The 24,469-nt window shown below is 51.7% G+C and overlaps 4 protein-coding genes across 4 annotated transcripts; 2 read left to right on the plus strand and 2 right to left on the minus strand.

Annotated features, from left to right (window-relative positions):
• Window positions 1–1,309: 1,309 nt before the first annotated feature.
• TGME49_260140 (phosphomannose isomerase type I protein) lies at window positions 1,310–5,029 on the minus strand (the record flags this gene model as incomplete). The annotated part of the gene is made up of 4 exons (XM_002365146.2): window positions 1,310–1,495; window positions 1,790–1,960; window positions 2,621–2,901; window positions 3,397–5,029. 4 exons carry the CDS (start codon window positions 5,027–5,029, stop codon window positions 1,310–1,312), a joined length of 2,271 nt encoding a protein of 756 aa, XP_002365187.2.
• A 1,902-nt stretch (window positions 5,030–6,931) lies between these two features.
• On the minus strand, window positions 6,932–14,222 carry TGME49_260030 (atypical MEK-related kinase (incomplete catalytic triad); the record flags this gene model as incomplete). The annotated part of the gene is made up of 8 exons (XM_018781226.1): window positions 6,932–7,263; window positions 7,765–8,407; window positions 9,757–10,198; window positions 11,086–11,177; window positions 11,853–12,252; window positions 12,656–12,721; window positions 13,026–13,094; window positions 13,611–14,222. The coding sequence occupies 8 exons, from the start codon at window positions 14,220–14,222 to the stop codon at window positions 7,143–7,145; spliced, it is 2,445 nt and encodes an 814-aa protein (XP_018637061.1). The 3' UTR covers window positions 6,932–7,142.
• Window positions 14,223–16,459: 2,237 nt separating this feature from the next.
• On the plus strand, window positions 16,460–17,020 carry TGME49_260020 (hypothetical protein; the record flags this gene model as incomplete). Its single annotated transcript, XM_002365144.1, has 1 exon — window positions 16,460–17,020. One exon carries the CDS (start codon window positions 16,460–16,462, stop codon window positions 17,018–17,020), a length of 561 nt encoding a protein of 186 aa, XP_002365185.1.
• A 3,438-nt stretch (window positions 17,021–20,458) lies between these two features.
• TGME49_260010 (acetyltransferase, GNAT family protein) lies at window positions 20,459–22,851 on the plus strand (the record flags this gene model as incomplete). Its single annotated transcript, XM_002365143.1, has 3 exons — window positions 20,459–20,714; window positions 21,445–21,588; window positions 22,377–22,851. The coding sequence occupies 3 exons, from the start codon at window positions 20,459–20,461 to the stop codon at window positions 22,685–22,687; spliced, it is 711 nt and encodes a 236-aa protein (XP_002365184.1). The 3' UTR covers window positions 22,688–22,851.
• Between the last annotated feature and the right edge of the window lie 1,618 nt (window positions 22,852–24,469).

Here is a 24,469-nt window from a genome sequence, read left to right on the forward strand (position 1 = left end):
CCAACAGTGTGCGCCTGGTGAGGTGCCGAAGGGGTGCTTTTTGGGTCGTCCAGGAAAAGGCCTTCTGAATTTCCCGGCTTATCGGCTGACTCGGCGCGTTGTCAGTTGATAGGCTGTCCCGGCGGACCTACGACATGTGCCACTGCTTTATGCATCTAGCAGTGCTGGTCGATTTCTTCGCATCTCCCCAGCTCCTTGCGCAGAGAATAATTAAAACACCCGTTAGGTTCGGTACGATCTAAAACGGACACGATCGGTATTCCATTCCTTGCTGCAGTTCAGCCTAACGCAGGCGCACTCTGTTTCGCCCCCGCACCCCCCCTCCACCCCTGCTCTGCACGAGACATCCAGATGGACAGTAGCTGGAGCATCACTTCCAGCCTCAAGCACAGAAGACAGACACACGGCAAAGCGGGAAAAAGCCTCTCGGCTTCTTTTTTCGCTTCTGCGCAGCACTCCTTCGCAAACCCCGAGCGTACGGTTCCCGAGGTGAGGAGCGAAATGTAAACGTCCCACACGCACTATACGAAAGCCAAAAAAAGATGCATATTCACAGGACACGTCCATAGTAATATATGCGCCACTTTGCTTCTCTTTAACTTGAAAATCAATTACCACATCTCTGGAAATCATTAACAATTATAGACCCACCTGGACCGCAACACACGGAAACGAAGGGGGCACTTTGACCAAACGGATTGGATGAACCTTTTCGAAAGAGAGACTCCGAGACAGAGCTCCTGACATATCCCGAAACTCCCCGTCCCGCGCAAAAACAGAATTTGGCTATCCCGCCACTGTGTGCAAAAGACTCATCCCTGCATTCCCTTGGATTTCACCGCTGTATACAGGAGGCTCTTCGGGAAGTGCTCCCTGTGTTCGTTTTGACAGATCTTTTCCCTGAAACTTCCTCTCTCCCGTTTCGGTTTCCCGGTTCTTTTGGTATGTTCCCATCTTAACAAACGCACGAGAACTTGCCCACACGTAGCTTTGCAAGCAAAAAAAGGCGTCTACGATTACGCTTTGCGGACGAGCGAAGAGGCATTTCCCTCCTTCTCGCCGCCGAGGCTTCCCTTCGCGTTCCCACCACCGCCTGGTGTGGCGTACCTACTCCATCACGGAAAAAACAAAGGCCCTTAGAATTAAGAAGTCATCGCCATTCCCTGCTCTCTGCTTCCGTCGACTCGACTCCCTGTCTGTACACCCCAGCGGCAAGCCCGTCACCTTCTCTGTGTGTAGCAACGACCGCACTTGCCGATCTCCTTCGTGAACGATCCACTTTTTTGATGTACAGCTGCTGCCTGTTTCCCTACAGATCGTTCCTAGCTTCGGCTGCTGTGCGATTGGAGAAGGAGACGAGGTACAAAATACAACTGTCTCGATCCTCTTCAAGCAATAACTGGTCAATCTGGGAATCGACTACCTCCGAAAATTCAGCTGCCGGAGAGGGAAACTCACTCTCCATGTTCTTGTCAAGACACTGCTCAGATGGTGCCTGCAGAGAAAAAAAGCACACGCTCAAACACGCACATGCACTTATATATATATATATATATATATATATGCACGTATATTCATGTAATACATATATATATATATATATATATATATATATATGCGACGGTGTCAGCATAAGTTCTTCAAGCGTGTTGAGCTAAGGACTAGAGTGCCTTTGTGTTTAGAGAGCGAACCCGTTTGTTGCTGGTTGGAATTTTGCCGAACGGGTTGCTTCGAAAAATGGTACGACTGCAACGGGGATCGAGATTTCCATCGACAAGAAAGGCCTCACCGTCTCGAGAACGAGAGAAGAGCCGGCAGAGATGAAGACGACTTCTCCAAAGTGGAGAGGGACAGACACTCTTTCCCGTCCTCTGCGAATGGTTAGGAGAGTCTTGAAGGGGCAGTGCAGCACGAGTCCGAGGCCTGGAGCACCGCCCAAGAGGCGGCCGCAGTCGTCGAGCTGCACAAAGGAAGAAGAATACCTCGAGCGAAAAGCAGCACTGAGGCGGAGCTTGGCCGCGAGATTCGCGAGCGGAGGCACATGTAAAAGATCACATGAACAACCGACCGCGGCGCGCGAAGAAAGATGAACACGACGCAAGCGATCGAGCGTGTGTGGAAGGAGCGACAGGGAAATGCCTTCGTAGAGTTCTTGCTGCACCAAACATACGGAGAGAAACGAGGAACGCAAGTGTGAAGCTGCCCATGAGGGACGAGAACCACTGTGCCTCCGGAGCGTTCCAGAACCCAAAAAAGCATTCCACAAACTTCGACCTCCTTTGTACACGCTTATGCGTCCCTCCACCTTTCGCGCCGACGCAGGAGCAAAAACCGTTGCATGCGTGCAGTTACCACTCTGCATCGCAGTGGCCGAAAACGCATCTCCACGTCATCCGTCCAGCTCAGCCCCGACATGTAGAGGGCCTTGAAAGGGGACATGAGCACCGAAAACACTGCGTTCGACTCCAGTGAGTAGAAACCGAGAAACCCCCACTGCACGGGGCGCAACAGGGAGTCCAGTTTAGTTGCCACTTGGTGTCTGGCAGTGCATGCGTGGCGATGACCTCCTGTCCCCCCCGACCGCTAGCTGACTGGAACTGCACTAAGCAAACGCGCGTACTTTTTGACCCGCCTTGATGCGGAGTTTGTACACCTTGAAGTCGGAAAGTCCGTCCACATGCGGGTCGTACACCGCGATGTCTCCCTGGCCACCCGAATTGGAAGCATCTGTGGACTCCGACGCCGGTTCGCTGGCAGGAAGAATCTCTGGACGGACGCGGAGGTAACTTCCTTGATGGTCGAAGCGGAGGGAAGAACACAGCAGATCGATGTCCGTGTGTTTCGGCGTGAGACCTCCGCGAATCACGTTGTCAGAGTTCGCCATGCACTCCAGCGCGTGGCCTGAAAAAAGCGGAGAAGAAACGCAAAAAGAAGGCAGAGGTTTTTTCGATTTGAAACGCAAACCGAAGCACGCGCAGGAAATGGCTTGTGGTGTGAACGAAAAACGAAGCGACGCTCAATCGCTTATGCACTCGCCGTCTTCCGCTGTTCTGTTCATCGAAGTGATAAAGCCGCCAACCACCGAGGGCGCTGGCTAGAGAGTGAAGTGCCCCATGGGTCGACCAGACGTGCGATACCTCTCTCCTGACTCTCTGCGTTTAAGAATCTGGAGATCGTCGAACTAGAAGTCTTTAGAAACCTAGAGTCCGCAGGATCGATTGACATTTAACTCAGAGCCAAAAAGACATCACGATTTGCCTCATTTAAACTCCGCTGCTCCAGCCAGAAACTCTCATCTAGCAATCTGAGCGTCGAATGCTCGGTGACTCTCTCTCCCCCCAAAATGGAACGCGGAGTGACGAGTTCTCTACTGCAAGTCCGAATTGCAAGCATTACCGGACAAGTAGCAGTGCGGAATGTTTGGGCCGATGAAAATTGCATCGCCGCTCTTGAGTTTCGCATAGTTAAGAAAGAACGCCGCAAAAACTCCAGGGTCAAGTCCATGGGCTGCATGTAGACGAACTGCCACGTTGTTGGCTGTCTGAAGAGCCTCCTGTTCGCTGTCTGAGAGCGACGTCCCAGACGGAAGATCTCCCGAGGTCTGCAGTCGCGTGACCAGCGCTTCGAGCGCAGCCGAGGCAGTTTCTCGCGGCAAATGCATCACTTTTGAAAACAGCGTTTTAAGAAGCGCGGTGCGGTCCTCCTGCCGCGCTCCAGGTGTAGGTACACCCGCCGCGGTGTCTCCGGAGGTTTGCGTGCCACGGGGATCTGCTAGCACGTCCCCATCGCACAATTCTTTGCGTGCGCTGCTGTCACTCCTTAGAGTAGAATGGCGACTGAATTTTTGTTTCTCGAGGAGCTCCAGCGCACCGGCTTCGCGCAAGAAATCGTCTCCGCCCAACACCCGCTTTAGCTCCGGAGTGTGCAGGATGAATAGAACGATCTCCTCGACGGCGCGGAAGCCACACAGTGCCTCAAAGGGTCCGACGGCGATCGCGAGCTCTGGCTTGTGGTTTGTGTCTGGAAAGTGTTGCGGGTGTTGCCGGTGGAGAATCTCAGCGAGCTGCCGGTCAGGGTGAGACTGGATGCTCAGCGGCTTTTTCACGGAGAGAACCTTGAAGAGGAAAGGGAGTTTGTTTTGCCCACCCATGAAGTCGGGGTTCGCCGCGATGAAGATCGGCAGCGGACAGCCGATAAACGCCTCGGCCAAGCTCCGGCGGCGACTGAGGGGGGGCTCTGGGGCGCTGCTGTTGTTCGTCGCTTCTGACTCTCGTGCTTGACTCTTTCCCAACCACCTACTTAGACACGATAACCGGAACTCGCTGCTGTCGCGTCTCTTCAGAGGGCGACGCGACGGCACTTCTGCGATGTTTCCACCCTCTTCGTCTCGCGCTTGTCGAGGGGAAGTGGGGTGTGACAGAGAGGAGGACCACGCAGCCAGTTCTGCGCTTTTCTGCGCCAGGACCGGGTCGTTGAAGCAGGCGATTACGCGGTTCGGACCGCTGCTGTGCACCCCCATCCAGAGTTCTGCGAAAGGCCGAGTGTCGCTCTGAATCGCTGAAAACTCCAGAGTCGACGCTCGACGTCGGAGACCCTCTGGGACGTTTTTCTCCATCAAAATTGCATCCCAAGCGTCGCCAGCGGCCGCAGCTTTCTCCTGTCTCCGCGCAACCGCAGCGAATTTGGCAACTAGAGAAACCGAAGCAGGCATGCCCCATTCGTAGTGCTGAACGAACGGGGAAACCTGGACTGCCATCGGTGCGGTGTAGCAGCACGCGCGAAGCAGCTCGCTGGTCTGCGGAGAGTCGCGCGTGGAATTTGAGGAACGCGACTCGGAGGAATTCTGCATCTTCGCCGCCGCTTGAGAGACCATGAAGGCGTGGAACGATCCGGTGCGCTGTGCGGAAAAGGCAAACGCAGGATTCGGGGGAAAGGAAGAGCTCCGGAAAACGCGAGTACCCAGCCCAAGGAACGCTGCCGAAGCGAAGGAAAACACGGACGGCCACGGTGGAAGAGACAACCGCACCATCGACAGAAAGGGTTCAAGTGGTCGGAAGAAAAAGTGGGATTCGGCGACCCAAAAACTTTAGAGCCGCGCCGCAAAAACCAAAAGGGATCTTTGTATCGAAGGAAGGGATCGGTTCTACCTGGGTCCGATGCGAACTTTTCCAGTAAACGCCGAGTTTTTGACTGTCTGTGACTACGGGGAAGTTTCACTTCCCCAGAATCCGTGAAAAGGTGGCGACCGAGCGGTCGACGAGGTGAGGCCAAAGGTCACTTCCAACGGAACACGAAATTGCAGACCGCTTGTATGAGGAACGTGTGTGTCCGAATTACACTTTTGGATGATGCAACACGGGAAAAAAAGCGGACGGGGGACGACTGCAAATTCAGCTCCGCTGGCGCCGACGCGTGCTGCACATTTCTGGGAAGATCCCTCCTCCAGCCTTTTCGGAAATGCACAAATCCGAACTACCATGAGAACCCACTATGTACAGGCACTTTCCGAGTAATATAAAAACAGTGGTTGTATTGGCTCAGGTAAATTGTCTGTCCAGTTGACGCAGGCAAACGCGCATGCACGCTCTGTCGGAACAGAGGCGGGTGAGGGCAGCTAGCCAAGCACATCCGGCGGAACAGCGATGTCACGCATGTGACGTAGAACAGTTGAGAGTAGATTCAGAAAGATCACCCCGATGTGAAACAGACAGTTCGTCTGCTTTGGAGAAAAGCGAAAGCTTCGACTTATCCGAACGCTGGCGAGTTGCAGCAAATCGATACGGACTCTGACAAACGGAGTGCCGTTTTCGCTGCCAAGAAAACCAAAAAACAAACTTCAGTTCAGTTTCTTCTTCCCCAGCTAATTCCGGCATCCGCGTTCTTTCCAGATTCACTTGGTCTACAGTTTGATAGAAGGGCTGAACAAACCTTTTGATTAATTGCACTGACTGACGTCCCGACAGACTCCGGTTCCGTTTCAACTGAGGAGTCCAGTGGGTGCAAACCGCACACGGACTAATGATGTCATTTGTACATCAAAGGTGGTACTCGGTTACACGTCTTTAGATGCTAGCTCCTGTCAAAACACCCCTATTCCTTGAAACACAATGCCTTTCGCGTCGTTAGTGACAACTGAGATGCCTGTGTCTGTTCAAAAACTGCTATGATTACCTCACCCGAGTTTAAAGCGACACGGGAAAACGAACGCGACACTTTTTCCGACGTCCGTCTCTGTAGGACGAGGTGTAGACAGCAAAGCTAATTTCCATCCCAGTTTGTCTATATTCCGAGCACAAAACGAGAGACAGACCGAGACGTCAATGTGTTACTCAGTCTATGTTTTTTTCCACGCAGAACAAGACACACTTTTTGCCGAACAGGCACAAATGCCTAAAACGTGGACGGTACGAAGCCAGTGCGTAGTGCACAGAGACAGAAAAAGTTCTTTTTCCTTTTTCGGCGACATTTCCGGTGTAAATCTTTCATCTTCGCCACTGTTTGCAATATAGCAGCACCCAAATGCGGAATACCTTGTCGATGAGAATATCGGGACTCTGCGTATGGAACTACTTCGTACAGCCTATAGAAAACAAGGTAAAGTCAAAAGAATCGTGTCAGCATTCCATCAATAACGCAGTATGTTGGTTTGTCACACAAATCGTATTTCGCCCATGAACAAAGCCATATCCTCACAGGAACACCAAAGGCAGGTGCTCACAATCCAATCGCTTCTGTGTCCGTATCGCAAAATACAGTGGAGGGGCATCTGCAGAAACTCCACTCTTTTTCGTAAGCTCCAAGTTTCGGAAATTGCTGGAGATTGCCCGAATGGAGAGTTTGCCCCCTTCAAACAGAGAAAACTGACCAAGCTATGTTATTAGTTAATCAAGTATTTGGTCCGAGACAGCGCTATGCCGCAGGGCATGAAACAATGCGCCTTTTCCCTAGAGAGTGTACGTTTTGTGTCTAAAACGACTGCATCGAATCTCAGCTCGCTTTTACACCTGGAACAAAGTTATTTTCCGGCCTCGATTTGTGACAGAGGAGCACCCAAATGAAGGCTCGTGTCAGCGTTCGTCACCGCGTCCGCACTACAGCAAAAATGTCATTTGACGATTCAAAGCGCGAGCCGCCCTTGGATGTCACGAGGCTTCCGAGGTGTCAAAACACCGGCGAAAACGCAAAGAGTTCCCCGTAAGCCATGGATGCCCGCGAACAGCCTCTAGAGAAAGTCGCTGCGCCGGATTGGACGCGAGCATTCCGCTGTGGCAAACAACACAATAACAGGAGAAGCCGCACCGAAATTCACCACAGAAACAGCATCAAAATTCGAAACACCGTCTATGAAATACCTGAATGACAGGTTCAAGTCCCGGTTTTGTGCGACGTGTGCCGGGATCCGAGAAACCTTTGCGTAGGTCTGCTAGCCGAAGCAGTTGGCAAACGAGTGTATATTCGAACGCCACACGACAGCGACACGTCATCACGGAACAGTCTACTTCCCTTTCCGTAGCCCCAACAACAAGGCACACAGAACCCTAAAAACGATTAAACCTGTTGCAAGTCGCATTCGGGATGCGACACTTGGTACGCTCTTTCGCCGAGGTAAACGTCATACGTGTCAGTTGCCACCCTCGGATCACTGGGAGCGATATTCTGCAACATTCTACCTGTCAACTAGATCCGTTCGATACGGCAAACGTCTCTAGGTTCTCGTTTCTATCACACCTGACAACCTGAGTTTTGCAGGCACCATCGACCTACCGAAGCAGGTCTTTCGCTTCCGGTGACAACTGTGGGAGACCGCGAAAATCCATTTGCGGTTGCGCCCCGCTGACCAGTGCGAGGCAATACTCCATATCGCTGAAATAGACATTTCCTTCGACTTCTCCCGAACTCCGACTTTGGCAAACCGGGACATTCGGGTCTCCTTGTTCCTTGTCCTCCCGGCCAGCGGGTCGGGAGAGTCCGGACGGTTCGTCGGGGCTTGTTTCCGCATTTGTTTGTAGCTCTTCTCCAGGGTTCAGCTTCTCCTCGCAAGCGTTCCCGGTCTGCACCTCTGCCTCAGACCTTTCGTGGGCGCTGCAGAAAGCCAGAAACTGTTCTGATGCCGGATTCCAGATTCCATGCCGTCCGGCAGGACGAAGAAACGGGTGTCTGCCTGTCAAGAGAATCGCGAGCAGACACCCGAGAGCCCAAACGTCTTTCTTTTCCCCATCTAAGAGCGACAGAGGGCCGTCCAGGGCACTAATCCCGGAAGAGTCCTTCTGTGAACAAACTCTTTTTCTCTCCATTTCTGTCTGGTCGAAATCTTTGGTCGGTAGCCACGGCATGGGGGCAGGGTCTGCCGGTAACACATTGGGAACGGCGGAAAATTCCTCTGGGGGAATGAACGCCCGGGAGGTGCCTGCAGTGCATCGAGGCACGACAAACAGGAAACGACGCGAAAAGGCAACAACATGAGGTTTTGGCGAAAGTATAAAACTTCGATGCAACACAGACACTACGTCAGCACGTCAAGAGGATTCTTTTCAATACGCGTCCTGCCTCCTAGGTTCCCATCGCTGTTTTAAGCTCCAGGAAAGGCTGAAAATGTTCTCGGTTTCACACGCAAAACCGCATGTGCGCTCGAGTCTTTTTCCGGCACCCTTTTCACGAGACCAAAACAACGTGCTTGCTACTTGACCGTCCATGTGAGGGGGAATATACGCCCTTTCCAGAATGACTGGGCGTGTTGTATTTGTTTATCTCTTTTTAGCTTCAGCGCTCTAGACACCGTGACTAGACTGAAATCTGAGCTTCTAACGGGGTGCCTCCTGTCGTTTCAGCTTCTCAGAATCGTCTCGTTGGTTCGTCGCACCGACCTGCTTTCCTCAATTTCTACCAGCGCCTTCCTGTTGGATCCAACCCTCTGTTCGTGAACAAGATTAACCGGGGAAGATGGCTCTTTTACGTTCGATCTAAAGTGTGGGCTGCGGTAAGAAGATCCGCAGACTGATTTCCCCCCAGCTACCATTTGAAGTTGTATATGAGCATATAAACAATCTCAAAAGAACGCCGGTGGTTCCTCATACAGAACGTGTCAGGGCCTGCCTGGCGCTCAACCACGATTCTGTAAAGTCAGCACGCGTCTACAGCTCCTGACACCGTTGTACGTGAATGCTGGTTAACCTTTCTTCCTCCACTTCCAGCAACCACACAACCGACGTATCAAAACGGGCGCATGCAAACGTCGGCGGGGCGCACCGCAGACGTGCAGGCAGCGGAAACGAGCAGAACAGTTAGCACTGGCAAAGACCATCAGACGGACGCCGACACAAAAAATGAAAGCGACCACCAGTGGAAGTGTGGATCACCCCTTGGAGGTAGTCGGAAACAAGCGACCTGGACAGTTCTGCGAGGAAACGAATTTTTCCAGGAACATTTGATATTCGAAGTGTCTGCCCACGACGGCCGACGGGTCCGATGCATTTATGGGATGCTGCAGGAATCACAAGTCTCATTTCTCCACTTCCCTTCTTTGTCCGTTAGTAAAGCCACTGTGCGCACTCCCGCCACCATCTCAATGGGCTGCCGAAGTCACCAGACTGTTGGACTTCAGTACTCTAACGCATTACGGCTACTCCACATTAGATATGTTCCAGGCGTAATATCTGAATCCTCTCCATCAACGCGACTCTGCATTCCGCAATTTCACAAGCAGAGCACTCAGATTCCTGTTCGAAAATTGGAAGAGTCGAGCGCCAAAGAACGTACCTCCTGGATAGACGCACGTCGTTCCGTTGACGCCTCTTTGGGCGCTATCAAAGTCAACGAGGAGACATCGGAAATGACCGGCTCTCCTCTTTATGTCGCTCCCTTGTTCCTCCAGTTCTGATGCCCTCTCTGTCTCCTCCGGGCTCCTCTCTGCTTCTGCTGTACCTCGGCCCCCGATGTCCGCCCCGTCCTCTCCTTCCCCGTCTAAGTCGTCCAACATTAATTCCGCATACGCGTGCAGCTCCCCCCCCTTTGACTTTTTCGGGTGCCGCCGTGGCTGCCCACGCATCTGACGTTTCTTCGGAGCTGAGTCAGCCGTCGAGTGGAGATACACCCGGCGAACCAGCGAGGCAGAGAACGGCGGCGCAACGACCACGTTGCTCGGCTTGACGTCCAAGTGAAAAATGTTTCTTGCATGCAAGCTCATCAGAGCGGAGACCAACTGTGCCGAATCGACAGAGACACAGAAAAAGTGAAACAAGAGGGTCTGGAATGAAATGAGAAGGACCGAAGCACTAAGCGGTCACCGCATCGCATCGTCTCTTTGTGGTGGATTTTCAAAACAATTATCGTGAGCGACACTGACCCAAAAAAAAGATCTAGAGGAATGTGTAGAGCTCACTGAAGGTTTGGAGTGCTCTGACACACACGCTTTGTTTCTTCTCTCTCGAGTTTCCTGTCCCCCATGAGCGCCGAGGGTACATGTTGCTTTAAACACTCTCACCAGCCCGTCTTTCGAATACACGGAAAACAATGAATTCTCATATGTTCTTGGAAGGGGACCTAATTGCGTAGACGTTTTCTTCAGGGCAGGACTCCAATTTGACAACTGATTGCTCCGGCGGAAGACGTGCTCACAAATTCGGCATGCAGGAGCATCTAAACGGCAGGGCTACCCGACCGAAACGCGTGACGTTTGTGTGTCAGTTATGAAACTCTGAAAATGCTTTTCAAGTCTGTGGTATCACATTCGCTCACAGTGCACTTAGGCGCCGTCCAAACAAGGTACTAGGAGATAGGAGGTTGCATATTTAGATCAATTGTGACGGACCTGGGTATGACAGTTCGATCGAATCTAACTCCGCTAGCTATCGCTTTCTATCGTACTTGATTGGACGTTTTGAGCGCCCCTAATGGAGCAGATACCGCCCTCAAAGCTGCATCTAACGATCGGTTTTCTCTGATGTCAATCATCATGCCGCAGTACTGCTGAAGACAGCCTCACAGTGTATACTTCTCTAAAACGAGCTTCAACGGATCAAGATACAGCCTCCGGAACCAAACGCCGCCCTATAGACTAACAGACGAAAAACACGAAGAGCTTCCTACTTGCTTAAGAACCTCGCGACCTGTCTCCTCCAAGAGAACGTAGGTGGTCCCCTCCGGAGGCGTCTCACATCCGGCGTTGAGAGAAGCCGCTTCTGAGTGTCCACAAGCAAGAACAGACGAGATGGGCCTTTGTATATCGCGCGAACAGAGGCAGGCTACGAAGAGGAAGCGTCACATTTCCCTGGCAAAGAAGATCCCGGACGTGCGACGGAAAACGTCTTGCCCCTCATACGCAGTTGTGGCATCACTGCAAGCGGAATGAGCTTTCACAACTGGATCAACGCGCTCGTTACGCCAACACCCTTTCATGCAAATGTTTAAAAACAAAGTGGATCCCACGCTATCTGCAGTGCTTGCCGACTCTGTCGTTCTACACATGCATCCATAGATTTATCTGCTGAACTATCCAGCGGTATGTATATCCATCTACCCACCAACCGATCTACGTCTCCTAGCTGTCTAACAATTCGCAATCGATAGCATACACAGTAGGTTGCTATGCTGTACCAGTCGATCTTTCAAATGGCCACGCCGTGTCTTGGCCTAGGCACAACACTATTTTTGGCATTCAACGCATGCACTCAGGAGAGGAACGCGAGAGGTCTACTTCCTTATCTTTTCAAGCACTAAGAAGTGAAGTGGGCAGCACGCTGCGACAGAGAAAGAGTTGTCAGGATGAGGAGCCAGAAACCGCTAAAACATTGACGCTTCACACAAGAGAGGACGAGCCCTACCCCTCAGTCGTCTCGATCACACGCAGGACATACCCGAGTCGCCCGCTGTCCGTACACCACGGACGGGTACGCAGTACACCATGGAAACATCGTCACCAGCAGGGGGAGAGAAAGAAGCGGAAGACGCGCACATTTGCATTCTCCCTTTCTCTCCATTTTCATCGGAGGAAATGCCAACGGAGTCGTCGGGTCCCTTCAACCCTCTGGGAGAAGTCGAGGGAAGATCGCGAACTTTCTGCGCTAGAGGCACGCCACCGTCTTCGAACGCCAGAGCGATGGAAGCGAGAGGCCAATCCGAGAGCGATGATGAGGAAACGGGCGAAGCGTCCGAGGAGATGGTGCGTGTTAGAGGCGCGTGTAAACGCTCAGAAGGCGGCAGAAAATTTGAGTCAACCTTCGACGAAGAAGCAGAGTCACGCGACCGCCATAGCCCCTGAGAGAAGCAGAGCCGGACTCAAGATAACCGGGAAGTCAAAGGCCAACTCTGAGAGGGATCAAATGTACGTAGAAAAATCGAACTCCTCTTTTAAAGATCATCCGATCAAGAAGCGAAAGCAGATGTCAGACGCCAGGGTGAGTGTGGAAGGCCGAACTTCCAAGGGTGCTTCCTGTCCCCTCGATTGTGAACTGTTTGTCGTTTTCCGTCTTGGGTGCATGCATGCACGGTGTTATATGTCACGTGGCGATAAATAATGCGTTACTCACAGTCACATGCATGCAAATCAATGCACTCGAAATGCGATGTCTGCGTGATGAAGGAGAAGAGTATCCGACTCCTGTGGCACTGCCCACATCCACACAAGCACCTTAAAGAATTGTTTGCTTGTGATTCTCACCACCGCGAGCAGTTGGGCGACGTGCGGATGGCGAGCGCATCTGTGTATTTCCAGGAGTCTCTGAATCTGGCAGGAAATGCAGAAACGGGAGAAGGGAAAGTAGTGCCAAACGGGAACAGCGAAAAGCAGTCGCGAAACGCGCTGTACATTCAGGAACCTTCTTTTCATGTGAGTCCTCATAAAACTGGAAGTGGATAGCAGCAAAGAACCACTTCACAGATAATGACTGCGAATAAGCGCTGAGACGACAGTACTGTTTAGAAATTATCAAGCAGAGAACAACCAGACAGTCGCTACCGGGCTCCCTAGACCCCCCTCGTTTTGGGGCGCCCCCTGCGGGGCTTTTGAAGATTCCTCGATGCATACTCACGACGTCCCGCCGCTTTATCGGCCAGCTGGAGAAGGGCACGAAGATCTCCTCGTCCAGTTTGTGGTACGTCTAACAGGAGAAAGAACATGGAAAAAGAGACACAAGAAGCAACGTGGCGCATCGTCGATGGAACCTTGGTCGATACTTCGCGCAGAGGCAGCATCGATCCCTCTCGTTGACTGGCGAACGAGATTGGAGAGGACGGAATGCTCTGTCAAAATGGACCAACACCGACTCACAATCCATGTAGAGCGGATGTACACCGTTACCACGGGGAGGAGCAAGTGTGAGGAAATTCGATCAGAATGCAAAAGGCCTCTGGGTCGAATGCTCCATTTCGCATCGAGACCAAAGCGCATCTAGCTCGCCAGGAGATACACAACACGAGTCAGAGATCCATGCGCACGCCCAGGAGAGTCTCGCGCCGTAGGAACAGAGTGAGAGGCGGAAATCCGGAGCGCCACCCTGAACTAAAGATGCGGCATTGTGTGAAAGAAAACGGATGCAGATGTCCCGAGACGTCTCACAGGAAGGTGTCCACACCGTTCGAGTTCCTGGCGGTGCAAGAAGAAGAATCCTGCGTACCTTCACAACGCAAGAGGACAAGCCTGGCCAACGCGGGGCTCCTTGACCCTCTTGACAGGCTGGCACTCCACAATTTGCTATGTATTCTTCTGTGCCTTTACGTGGCGGGGGAGAGGAGCAGTCTCGTGCTACGAGGTCGTCCGCGGGTCCCATTCTCTGTCTGTCATCTTCGGGTGCGTCTGTGCATGTGTCGCGTCCTCCGTCGACTGATTCGTTCTCTCCCGAAGCCGCTGGAGAAGCGGTCTGCGTCTGGAAATCTCCCTTTGTTTTGGCTCTCTTGACGCGCTCTGGCTCCATCTTTTCTCTGCTTCTGCTACAACGCAGAGACTGCCTTTCCGTTTCTTGGGACACTCGACGCGTGGCGGCACGTGAGTCCTGCTTTCCAGTTCTTTCCCTCGGTGGTTCCTCCCCAAATTCATCGTCGCGGCCTCTTTCATCGGCAAACCATTTGCTGCATGCATCGTGTCGCCTAGCCTTTTGCTCTCCACCAGACTCGGATGGAAGACACAGTTGCCATCGCTCGACGCGCGTTCCTGCTGGGCTCACGTGCAGCAAGGTGGTTGCCCCACCTGCAAAGGGACGACACGCCACAGCGGCAACAAAACATCTCATGCAGTGCGCAAAACGAATTGAATGTCAAGTCCCTCAGAAACAAATAGCAAACGTTAGATGGCATCATACGTGAGGAGCAGGGTCCAGGACCTCGTCTACCTGCCAACTGGGGTTTAGCTCGAAAACGAGACCCAATTTTCAAGTCGGCAGCACTTACGCGTTTGAAAAGTTGAAGTTGCAGCGCATGCAGCGGCTTGCCGGGCGGCCGCTCCGGCTCCTGGCAGCGGCTCCCATCCTGGCAAAGGCACCCACATCCCCTGGGGGGTTCCTGACACCCGTTTCGCTCCTTATCCGCCTGTCTGCGTCCCGCGATTTCAGGGCGACTCTCTCCTTTCAGAGGCAAGTTTGTTTGAAATGGAAACGCACTGAGTTTCCAGAGATGATAGGTCTCCAATGCGAGGCCTGATCACTCTTCAACGTACTCCGGCAAATTCAGCCGTTCTCACATTGGGATGGCTTTATCGTTTATATGAATCAACAGCCCGCTACCTGAAGAATGTGTTCCTGTCGGAGAAAAAAAGGAGCTGAACGAATCGGACGTCCTGTTTTGGTAAGCAGTGCAACAGCTAAGTCAGCGGTAAGATCCTCACGGGGTGTCAGCCTCCTAGTTCAAAAACTCGTCAAGACATCGGTACCTTAGTGCCACTGAGATGGGCGCGCACAACCGCCTTCCTGCAGGGGCTTTACTGGAAGAGTCTTTTGGTTGGTGCATCTCCACTAGAAGTTCCATCCAATGGCAAACAATGAGTGAAAGGCCACGCATGCAGCAAAAAGCACGGATCCGCCAGCGGTGACGGATGAGCCGGTCAGTAGGAACGATGCAGAACGGACGACGCCGGTCCGATTCCGTGGTTCAGTGGCGCTACAGTCGTCAGTCTGCCTGCAGAAAAAGGTTTTCGTTCACTGAAAGCGCATCAATCCGCAAAACTCCCGGTGAGTTGTGGGCAAAATTTTGTAGAAAATGTAGGCAGTATCCACAGAATCGAGACCCAGATGCAGTGGCACACCTTGTTTTCAGGTGTATATACAACAAGTACTTCAGTGCACACGTCAAAAGAGTTGTGCATTGTAAGCGTGGATACTCGAGTGTGGTAATGCACGCGCCATCGGGTGTGTATTCCGTCGGGCTGTCGACAAGAATCACCGTCGGCTAGCCGAGTGTGTGTTGACGTGGATGCAATGCGTGTAGCCCGCAGAAGCCTGTAGTAGACAGTTCACCTGAATACATCACCGTCGAACTTGAACTAGAAAGAGGCTGCGGTCCATCAAACGTGAGGAGTCGACAGATACACACACCGACTGGGTCTGCAGATTGGATGCGGTGAAAAACGACGGGACCAAAGCGTTTGTGTGTCAGCCTCAGTCTGCGTGCTTGGGCCCGTGAGCGAAAGCAGGGGGTGCGAGCCGCGTTGAGGGGTTTGAAGTCGGTGAGACGAATTTTTCAGAGATGAAATGCTCGCTTAGGAACTCGACCGTCTTGATTGGGGCTCGCTGGATCCTCATTTCACCCTGCGCATGCAACTGCATGCAGCTCGGAAGAAAAACGCTTTCTCGTGCTGAGATAGAGCTCGCTGCACACAGCCGAAAGTCTTGTGGTTTCTTCCTACAGAGAATACAGCTGAACCGTCCTCTCTACAGCTTCTCGTCCTGTAGCGACTCAGTTGCTCCAAGAAAGTTAGTTGCACGACACTCTCGCTCGTGGAGTTTCTCACTCGCGTGCCGCCTCACTCTCGGGCTGTCGCGATTTGCTGTGCTCAAACTCTTCATAAACTTCTTTGTCTGAACCAGTTGAACACTTGCCTAGCACGTGCTCGCTACGGCTTTTTGTGTTTGACACCATTTGAAGAGGTACGGCCCGGACGAAGGTGCAACAAGAACTCGGAAGAACTGTCGTTTTGCGTCGCGTGTCTTCGGACTGTTCTCCCGGGCGGCCTTCCAGAACGCTCTTGATCGTCTTGCTGGCAACTTTGGTGTTCCGTGTTTTTCTTGCTTGCGTCTTTCAAATACCGTGTAGTTTCGTCATGAATGTCGTAAACATCGATTCACTCTAACTCTGTCGCTGCCTCTGACCCTTCCACGCATGCGAGATCCCCTTGTGAGCCGACCTCGTACGGGTGTTCCCTGAATCTCCCCTTCTCCAAGTATTCCCACTTGCTTTTGTTTCATCTCGGTCGTCCCCTGTAGCTTTTTCTTCAAGTCTTTTCTTTCATTCCACTCCACGTTCCAGGTTGGACTCAATGGTGGTTGTGGTGGATGGGGAACTTTTGCCCGACAGTGACCCGCGAGCTGTCCGTTCTCGGCAACAGCGCGGCCACTCACCTGCAGCAACTTCTTCAGATCCTTCAAGCATCTCAGGTTCTGGGGCAGGTCTGAATGCCCGTTCGCTTTCGTCTTTCCTTTCCAGAGTTACTGGAGCGGGACAGGCGAGTCGCGATCGCGAAAGAGGCCACAAGGTGACTCTGCCGGCACTCGCGTTCATTGGCAAACCAGCAGTTGAGGTTCCAGTGTATGTTCTTGTAGTTGCAGCCTTGCTGGTCGCTCTCCTGGGAGCGCAAGGCGCCGTCTTCGTCGCAGTCGTCTACCTTTTCTACACTCCTTGGGCGCACGAGGCGGGCAACAGGTCTTCCTCTGTGGGCCGCGGAGGTGAAGGCGCCACGAGTCCGGGCATCCAGAGTTCTCCCGGCCCTTCGTCGACGCACCGCGACAGGCGGGTGCTGGGGGAGGAGGAGAGAGAGGCACGCATCCAGAGACTCATGCAACAGAAGAAAGATGGAGATCCAGACAAGGGAGGAAACTGAAGGAGCGACTTTGTGTTTACGTTTTGCGGCGCGGACACGGGAAAAGATCAAGAGCAAAGAAAGCTCTCTTCGTCGAAACATTCCGGACGCATAAGGGACAAAAGGCCTTTTTCAGGGAGAAGGTGTGCGCAGGACTACAGGGATACAAGAATTTTGTTAGAGGTGTTTTTGCCAACAGCAAGCGAGCCTACAGTTTGAGGATTTGCACGACGAAGAAAGGTAAAAGCAGGGGTCTACAGTTCCCCACTTCTTCGAGGCCCAGAAAGCGCGAGTTTATAGAGTCCAGTGAGCTTGTAGTGTCAGAATTCTGGTACGAGTTCATTCTTGAACTGTCGACATAAATTATAGCGCTGAGGTTGAGTCATCATGCCCGGTGGCATTCGAGCAAATCTGTTTTACATTTTGGGTGAGCTCGGTTCACTTTATCCCCAAGCATCCCTCCCGCAAACGATGCATGCTCTGTCGCCTGTTCGGCGAGAGGAAACAGAAACGGCTATGTTATGAAAAAGTGGAGAAGTTGGGCTCTCTGCAGTTATTTTAAAATGCAGATATACAGATATGTATTCCCGCGATGCTTAAAGAAACGACTTCCACTGGCCAAGCCCTGTGTTTTTTTTGTAAACTCAACAACCGGAAAACGCCGGGAGTAGTCTAGGGCGGCACCTGCCTTGAAGTGCTGAACGGGAGCGAAACGGGGTTCAGTACGTTTCATCTGATTAAAAATAAGGCTGCTTATTACAAATGTATATATATATATATATATATATATACTGGAATTATGACTGTGATTAGAAGGCCTAGGGGCGCCTGGAAATCTTTGTCCCCAGAGTTGCCTGAGAATGCGGAGGAAAGCATGGCAGAAGTCACGGGACAGTGCACGCGGTGGCTTTTATCTGAGTTGAGTTTAGCTTTTCTGAGTGAGCTAAACGCGTCTCCGTACCCATGCGCGCCGGCTCTCTAACCCCTCTCGGGATGCTGCATAGGTTTTAGTGCTACCTTACTGTAGACCTTGGGAGCCACGATAATCTAACATGTAACTTAGTGTACGGAAATCAAAAGAAACAAAAACCTTTCAGCGACAGTTCGCTTGCTCGCACAGAAATGAGCATTTCTGACTGTAATAACGGGGGAAGAAGAGGCTTGCGACAGAAGCGGAACCCCGCGAGCTTGAAAAGTCTGCTGACTCTTTTGCTCGGTCTGCTCAGGCAAATCCGTACTTGGGTAGTATTCCAAAGTACACGACAGCTCAGGCACTGGCAGAAATAGAGCAACAAGGAAAGCCGTTGGAAAACTTTTTCGCCACATGTATTTCTCCGATTGATGGAAATAAGGTAGGGAAAATGGTGAAACATGCAACCAAAAAAGCGAGACCCCCGTAGAATTCCCGGCGTCAAAACTGTTTAGGAAACAAAGTGCCGTAACGGGAGGACGCAACCTCCAGAGAGCAGCAACGATCCCGAGGCGAAAGTTAACCTTATAAAGGAGGTGTTTTGGACTAAAAATGCCTGTCTTGCATGAGAATTTTCTGCAGAACAGACCACAATCGGTTGCTGTAAGATCCTAGCAAAGATCGATTGTCGACCCTGTGTCAGAGCGCTATTTTTTTGAGGTAATGTCACGGCCAGTCCAAGCAGCCGTAATAATTGTGGTGTTTGAGATGAAGTGGAAGGAAGTGACGCCAAATCGATGGATAGCTGCTTCCTGAGATTTAAATTCTCGTCGGAATTGTTCGGTCTCAATGAGAATGTGGCAGAACTCGCATGACGATCGTGTTTCTTAGGGAAGCCAGAGCTGCAATCTGATTTGGACTTTCCTCCGTCCTGGACCCGCTTACCATTAACACGTTGAGTTCTATTCGAATCAGACAAACGCACTCAAAGTGTCTAGCGGCGCTTGAGGGGAACTTCGACTGAATCATAATTTCCCTGCTTTTCCAAATCCTCTCGCGTTTCATTGTCACATCTGAGCCAGTGCCGCATTTTGGCGGCATCATACAGGCTTCATCAGACGTAGTCAGTACCTTGACTCTCCCAGCAGTAAGAACTTCAATAGTGCATTTTACAGAACCCGGACAAGTAGAAAGGTAGCAGTTTCGGCTATATACGAGAAAACTCCTCTGTGTCGAAATCTTCCGTATGCATTGTCTCCAACAGTTAAAAGCCTATCACCTCCTACAGCGGGGAAAGCCGTGTTTTTCGACCCTCGTTTGAGCAGACTGCATATCCCAGACTAAGGCCTCCAGGATTCGTTCATCGCAGAAACTGTAAAACAGCGAAGGTCGTGGATTTTATATCCTACGACAGAGAACCTTCTTCACACTGGTCGTATTCTAGGCGTAAGATGTATATGGCTGTTGTCACTCTTAGGCAGGTTTTGGCGCGTCTGTAGAGAGCTCAAAGAAACACACTAATTGCAGTGTGTAGATCACTATAAAGGAAGTCTTGCACTTAACATGGTGGCCGTAGAAACCATAATAGAACTTGGATCCGGTAAAACAAAGACCTTCAAGATCTAAACCGGGAGTCCGACTCGTAGCATTTGATCCCTGCCCTGCTCAGCAACAAATAATCAGCGGCAGCATTCTCTTTTAGAATAGTTTCTTAGCTACAATATTTTACTCTGCTCCTGGATTGGTTCTGTGCATATGCTAAACGAACGCTGCTGACGGACAGCTCCCCAGCACACCCGAATGCCGGTAGGATACAGAAATCCACCGCCTTGAGCATTTTCAAGAAGTCTAGTAGATTGGTGGAGTATAGCAATCATGAAAAACTTTTCCCAGAAACAAGAAAGATTGATTGTTGCCTGGGGACGGTTGACTAGACACGGGATTGAGGTGCCGCCACGCCGTTTTTGTGTGGTCTTTTCTCATGGTTTCGTTCAGTTAATTCTGCATGTGCATGCGCGGGTTTTTCCCGGCACTATTTCCTCTGTTTCGAATTTCCTTTGCGTTCCGTTCTTTTCTGTTCTTCGTAGCCCGTTTTCGTTCCAACTCCTCGACCATCCGCGATTGCGAGAGATCGTTGTCAGCATACAGAGTTCTTTTTGGGTACCGCTCTAGTCTCAGCGTTGCTCCGGCTGTCTCGAACTCTCCAACCTCTCGAGTTCACAGCGTCCGTTCTCTTTCTTTTCCTCGCCTAGCCGTCGTCAAAATCTACTCTTTGGAACTTGTCGGTTTCACACTGTTTTGCCGACCTGCCACTTATTTCGTCCTTTGACCTTTCTCCGCCTCTCCAGTTTCTTTCTCCCGCGGAACGTCGAGTTCTCCCCGTTTATCTTGCCACCTCAAGGTCGCCTGCATTTCGCTTCCCGTGCTTTCTCCGTCTCTCTGTCTTCTAGTTTTGGTCCTTCCCTTCTCTGCCCTTCAAGTGGACCCTTGGTCTCCGGAGCTGTCTGTTTCTCCTCCCCCTCCTTCTGCTTGTCTTCCCGCTATCGATTATGGGGAGGCTGCCAGACGTCCAGAACGCGGCGGCGACGCCAGCGAGCGCCTCTCGTGAAAACTCTGCGAATTCATCCAGTGCAAACAGTGCTTCGAAGGCTCCTTTTCCAGATCCCCCACCATGCTTCGGATTAGGGCAGCTCACTCGACATAATGCGATGCAGCTGAAGCAGCTCAACCTCGCAACTCTCCCCGTCACTTACGGAGACACGCTGTATGAACAGCTCCAGCGACATAGCGAGTTCTCGCGGCTTGGTAGGCCACAGAAACGTGGATTCACACGATCGTCTCCTCTCCTCTTCCCTCCTGTATGGAAGCCTAAGGATCAACAGTCACAGGGGGGAGGGGGGGGGAGTTGGATGCATGAGTCTTTGTCGCCTCTCCTTTTGAGGTTCTCGCGTTCTGTATGGTGGCGAATCTGCTTGCGTCTTTCCACGTTTCGTCTTTCGCTCTTCAGCAGGCGTCTCGTTCGTTTTCTCTGACTGCCTTTTGATGGGATGCGTATGTTTTCATTCCATGGGCTCTGCTCTGTGGCAGCGGTCGAGAAACGCTTCAACCGTCTAGAGTCGCCCTCCTCGCCGTTACCAGTGTCGGTGTACGAAAGCAAGCATAGATCCAATCGAGTAGTGAGGTGGAAATATCAGTCTATGGTGCAAATTGGATGATGCGTGCTGCGTCGATTCCTCAATGTCTGGTGCAGAGTCGTGGCTTAGGTAGTCGGACAAGGAGAACGACGACTGCCCATCATCACTAGATCCTGTCAATGACATGGTAGAGGTGTGAAGCGGTACTGCGTATGACAATCACGCTCACATTCTTTTTCCAAATAAGCATCCATCCCTGACTAGATTTTTCAAGTGGTGTCCCCTTCCCGTGTCATTCGTTCCAGTCTCTCTTTTTCTCTGTTTTAGCATGGTGACCCACTTGCGTCTCTGCTCATCGGACTCGCGTCCGTTTCGAGGATTTGTCTCGTTTCCGCTTCCAGGCTACTTGGGAGAAGTGATGGTCGGTGCCATCTGCTGCCGAGTAGAAGCCCCTGCAGCTCCAGCTCCAGGCGCCGCCAAGAAGAAACACCGTCTGTACATCATGACGCTATCAGTCCTAAAGCCTTACCGCAGATACGGCGTTGGTACGTTCTTCTGTTCTCTGGCGTTCCCTCTCGGGTGTCTAGACACCGGAGACTTTCTCCAGTCGTCTCTGTTGTTCTCGTGTGCGACAGAGACATCGCCATGTGCGGCACTGTTGCAAGAGACTGTTACCAGCAACTTTAGAACTCCCGTATCTCTGTTTCTTCCAGTAGAGTTGGAAGGTTTGACAGGGTGACTTCCAAGGAGCATGCCTGCATCCGATACTTGAGCGGGTCTTCGTCGCACTACATGCAAGGCCTTGAGGGACAGGAGTTTTCCGCGATTGCCGAGCTCATGCATCTTGCTCCCTTTTGTTTCGCTCTGGTTTCTTTTCGTTGAGAGAAGAACAGCTGAACCTCCTGTTTCCACAGAGAGAAGGCGAACTCCAACGGGCTACCAAAAGAGGGGTCTCGCTGCAGCTGTCTGTCTGTACATCTGAGGCTGCCCTCCAGTGGCTTCAGCATTTGCTAATCTCCTCGTTCGCCTTCCCCAACTTTTTTGCATAACAGTTTCTCTTTTTTGTGTTTAACCTGGTCTTGCTACTACTCTGTTCTTCTCGGCTTCCCCCCCGCCCCCTCCACCTCTGTCCTCGTCCGTGCTTCGCGGTGTGTGTGCCACAACTGGCATTCGGTAAACATTTGCATCAGTATTTTCTGAATGAAAATGGTAGCAGTTGAACACTTTGAGTTTTTTCAGGCTCTCTCTAACTTAGGAGGCCGAAATATAGGAAATGGATGGATTATCAATATCTAAATTAAACCGCTTTGTTTCTCTCTGTTTTGGCCTTCAGCCTCTGGTCTTTTGTCCTACGTGCTCTCGCGAGCGTCTCAGCCACAGACAGGCGTCGAGTTGGAGGACTGTTACCTGCATGTCTGGACTGAGAACAAGTATGCTCTTGCCTTCTACGAGAAGCGTGGCTTCGTCAATGAAGGAATCCAGGAAAACTACTACACAGATGTCACTCCAACGTCTGCCTACATTCTGCGAGCGCCGCTGCCTTGGGTCTATGCAGACCCTAAACTTGCATCAAGAGACGCCGACGACTACGACGTCACGCAGCACAACCTTGTCGCCGCGGTCTCGCCACCTGGCAGCAAGTAGCGAGTCGAAGAGAAATCAGGAAAAGGGATCTTCGCTAGCACAGGAGATCGTCATTTGGGGAAAGCGGGGCATTTACAGAACGTGGGTACTCCTCTGTTTTAGGGGCGATGGCAGTGACAAGAGACGGAAGAGGTGCGGATGTGAAAGGATCGGAGAACAATTGGTAGAAAACACAAGGCAGGAGAACGCGGTAGGTACCAAGCGAGGGGGCCGCTGTGATGCGCGTGTAGCACTTGCTGTACTAAAGTGTGAACAGAGGACTACAGAACAGAGTGACTCAAAACAGTCTGAGTCTGCACCCTGGAGATGCTCACGCTGTTGTGGCCACAGAGTGAGGAAGCTGCTTTCAAAAACGGTTTACAGATAGCCGTTTGCGTCTGAGAAGAGCCGATAGAGCTGGTAAAGATATCCTTTGGGGTCTCCTCGGGAACGGATCGTCCATAATTTTCTAGCATCTTGTTCTCCCGTTCTCGTCAAGAGATCTGGAGTAGATGGAAACGTCTCATTTATCGCCCCATTTCTAAGAAACCCAGGCGGCGACAAAGCATCCTGTGTGTGGAACAGAAGAACAGTTCAGCAATGCCCGGAAGTGCCTCCGTGTTGTATAGACGCGATACAGAGTTTCACGAGGAACAATACGCAGCGTAATCGTTTCCGTATCTGCTCAAGGACGCCTTTTTCTCATCAAGTCGCACCCCATCTACGGTGCCCCCTATGGTTGTCAGCTGAATCCTGTGCGGTAACGAATAATGAGGTGCGGTGGACGTGCTGAGGCAGTCCGAGGATCAGAACGCCTAAGATGATCTGACCGGTTATTGCCGGTGTACCTTACGACAGAGACCGATTTAATCACGTGTGAGACATTTTGCGGCCGTCGTTAGCCTATCCGGAAGGATCGGTTCCAACTGCAAATACACCACACTGCATTTCCTCATCCGCCGCGTCGCTCGTTTGCAGACAGTGTACCAGTTAATGCAAGGTTCCTTAAGTGAGATGTTATCGGAGCCATTAGCAATTATATGTGAACATTTTCTGGGCGGTCATTTACAAGCTTATATCTACATTTTGTCGGGAAACTTTACAATCTTATCTCTGTAATCTGTCGATGCCCCGACGTCGCAACAATCCTGCGTAGCTTAGGACAGTCGTGCACTGTCATATTCAGCTTATTGTAGAAACGGACCAGAAACGCTAATGTTTCTTTGTACTGCGTGAAGATGCGGAAGAAGCAGGTGCGACTCTCTGTGTCGTTCGTTCTTTCTCTGCGGCTCTTTTTATCTGATTCTTCCTTTGTTCCTTCCTTCGTCGCTCTGATACGCTCTGCGCCGAACATCGAGAATCATGCTAGCTGGACGAACTTCAGTGGCGTGCATCGGCACTTATGGATTATTCACGGTTGCCTGAAAACTGTTTGCCACGCCAGGACGTGTCGCGATAAGCACGCCACTTTGTGTGAAGAACTAGCCGGACTGTTTCTGCGCGGGGCGTCTGCAGATACTGTGCTGTTCTAAATTGCATCGCTTTTTCCGATTCTGGGTGACAAGTCGAATCATGGTGACTCGTGAGCAGTCACGTACATGAGAGTGCTTTGTCCTTGGAAGCGGCCGCCTCCAGTTCGCCAGCCAGATAGGTAGACTGGCGATGAAACAGAGGCCCGGTAAAAACATAAATTTTCAACGAGGGTGTGCCCTTATCGATCCCCAGTGTTCCAAAGTCTCGGTGAAAAAACCAGTATCTAGTCGCGATGTCATCTGAACTTCATTTCTGTGAGGTTCGAATCCC

The sequence above is a fragment of the Toxoplasma gondii genome, chromosome VIIb (genome assembly GCF_000006565.2).
Source record: "Toxoplasma gondii ME49 chromosome VIIb, whole genome shotgun sequence".
NCBI lineage: Eukaryota > Apicomplexa > Conoidasida > Eucoccidiorida > Sarcocystidae > Toxoplasma > Toxoplasma gondii.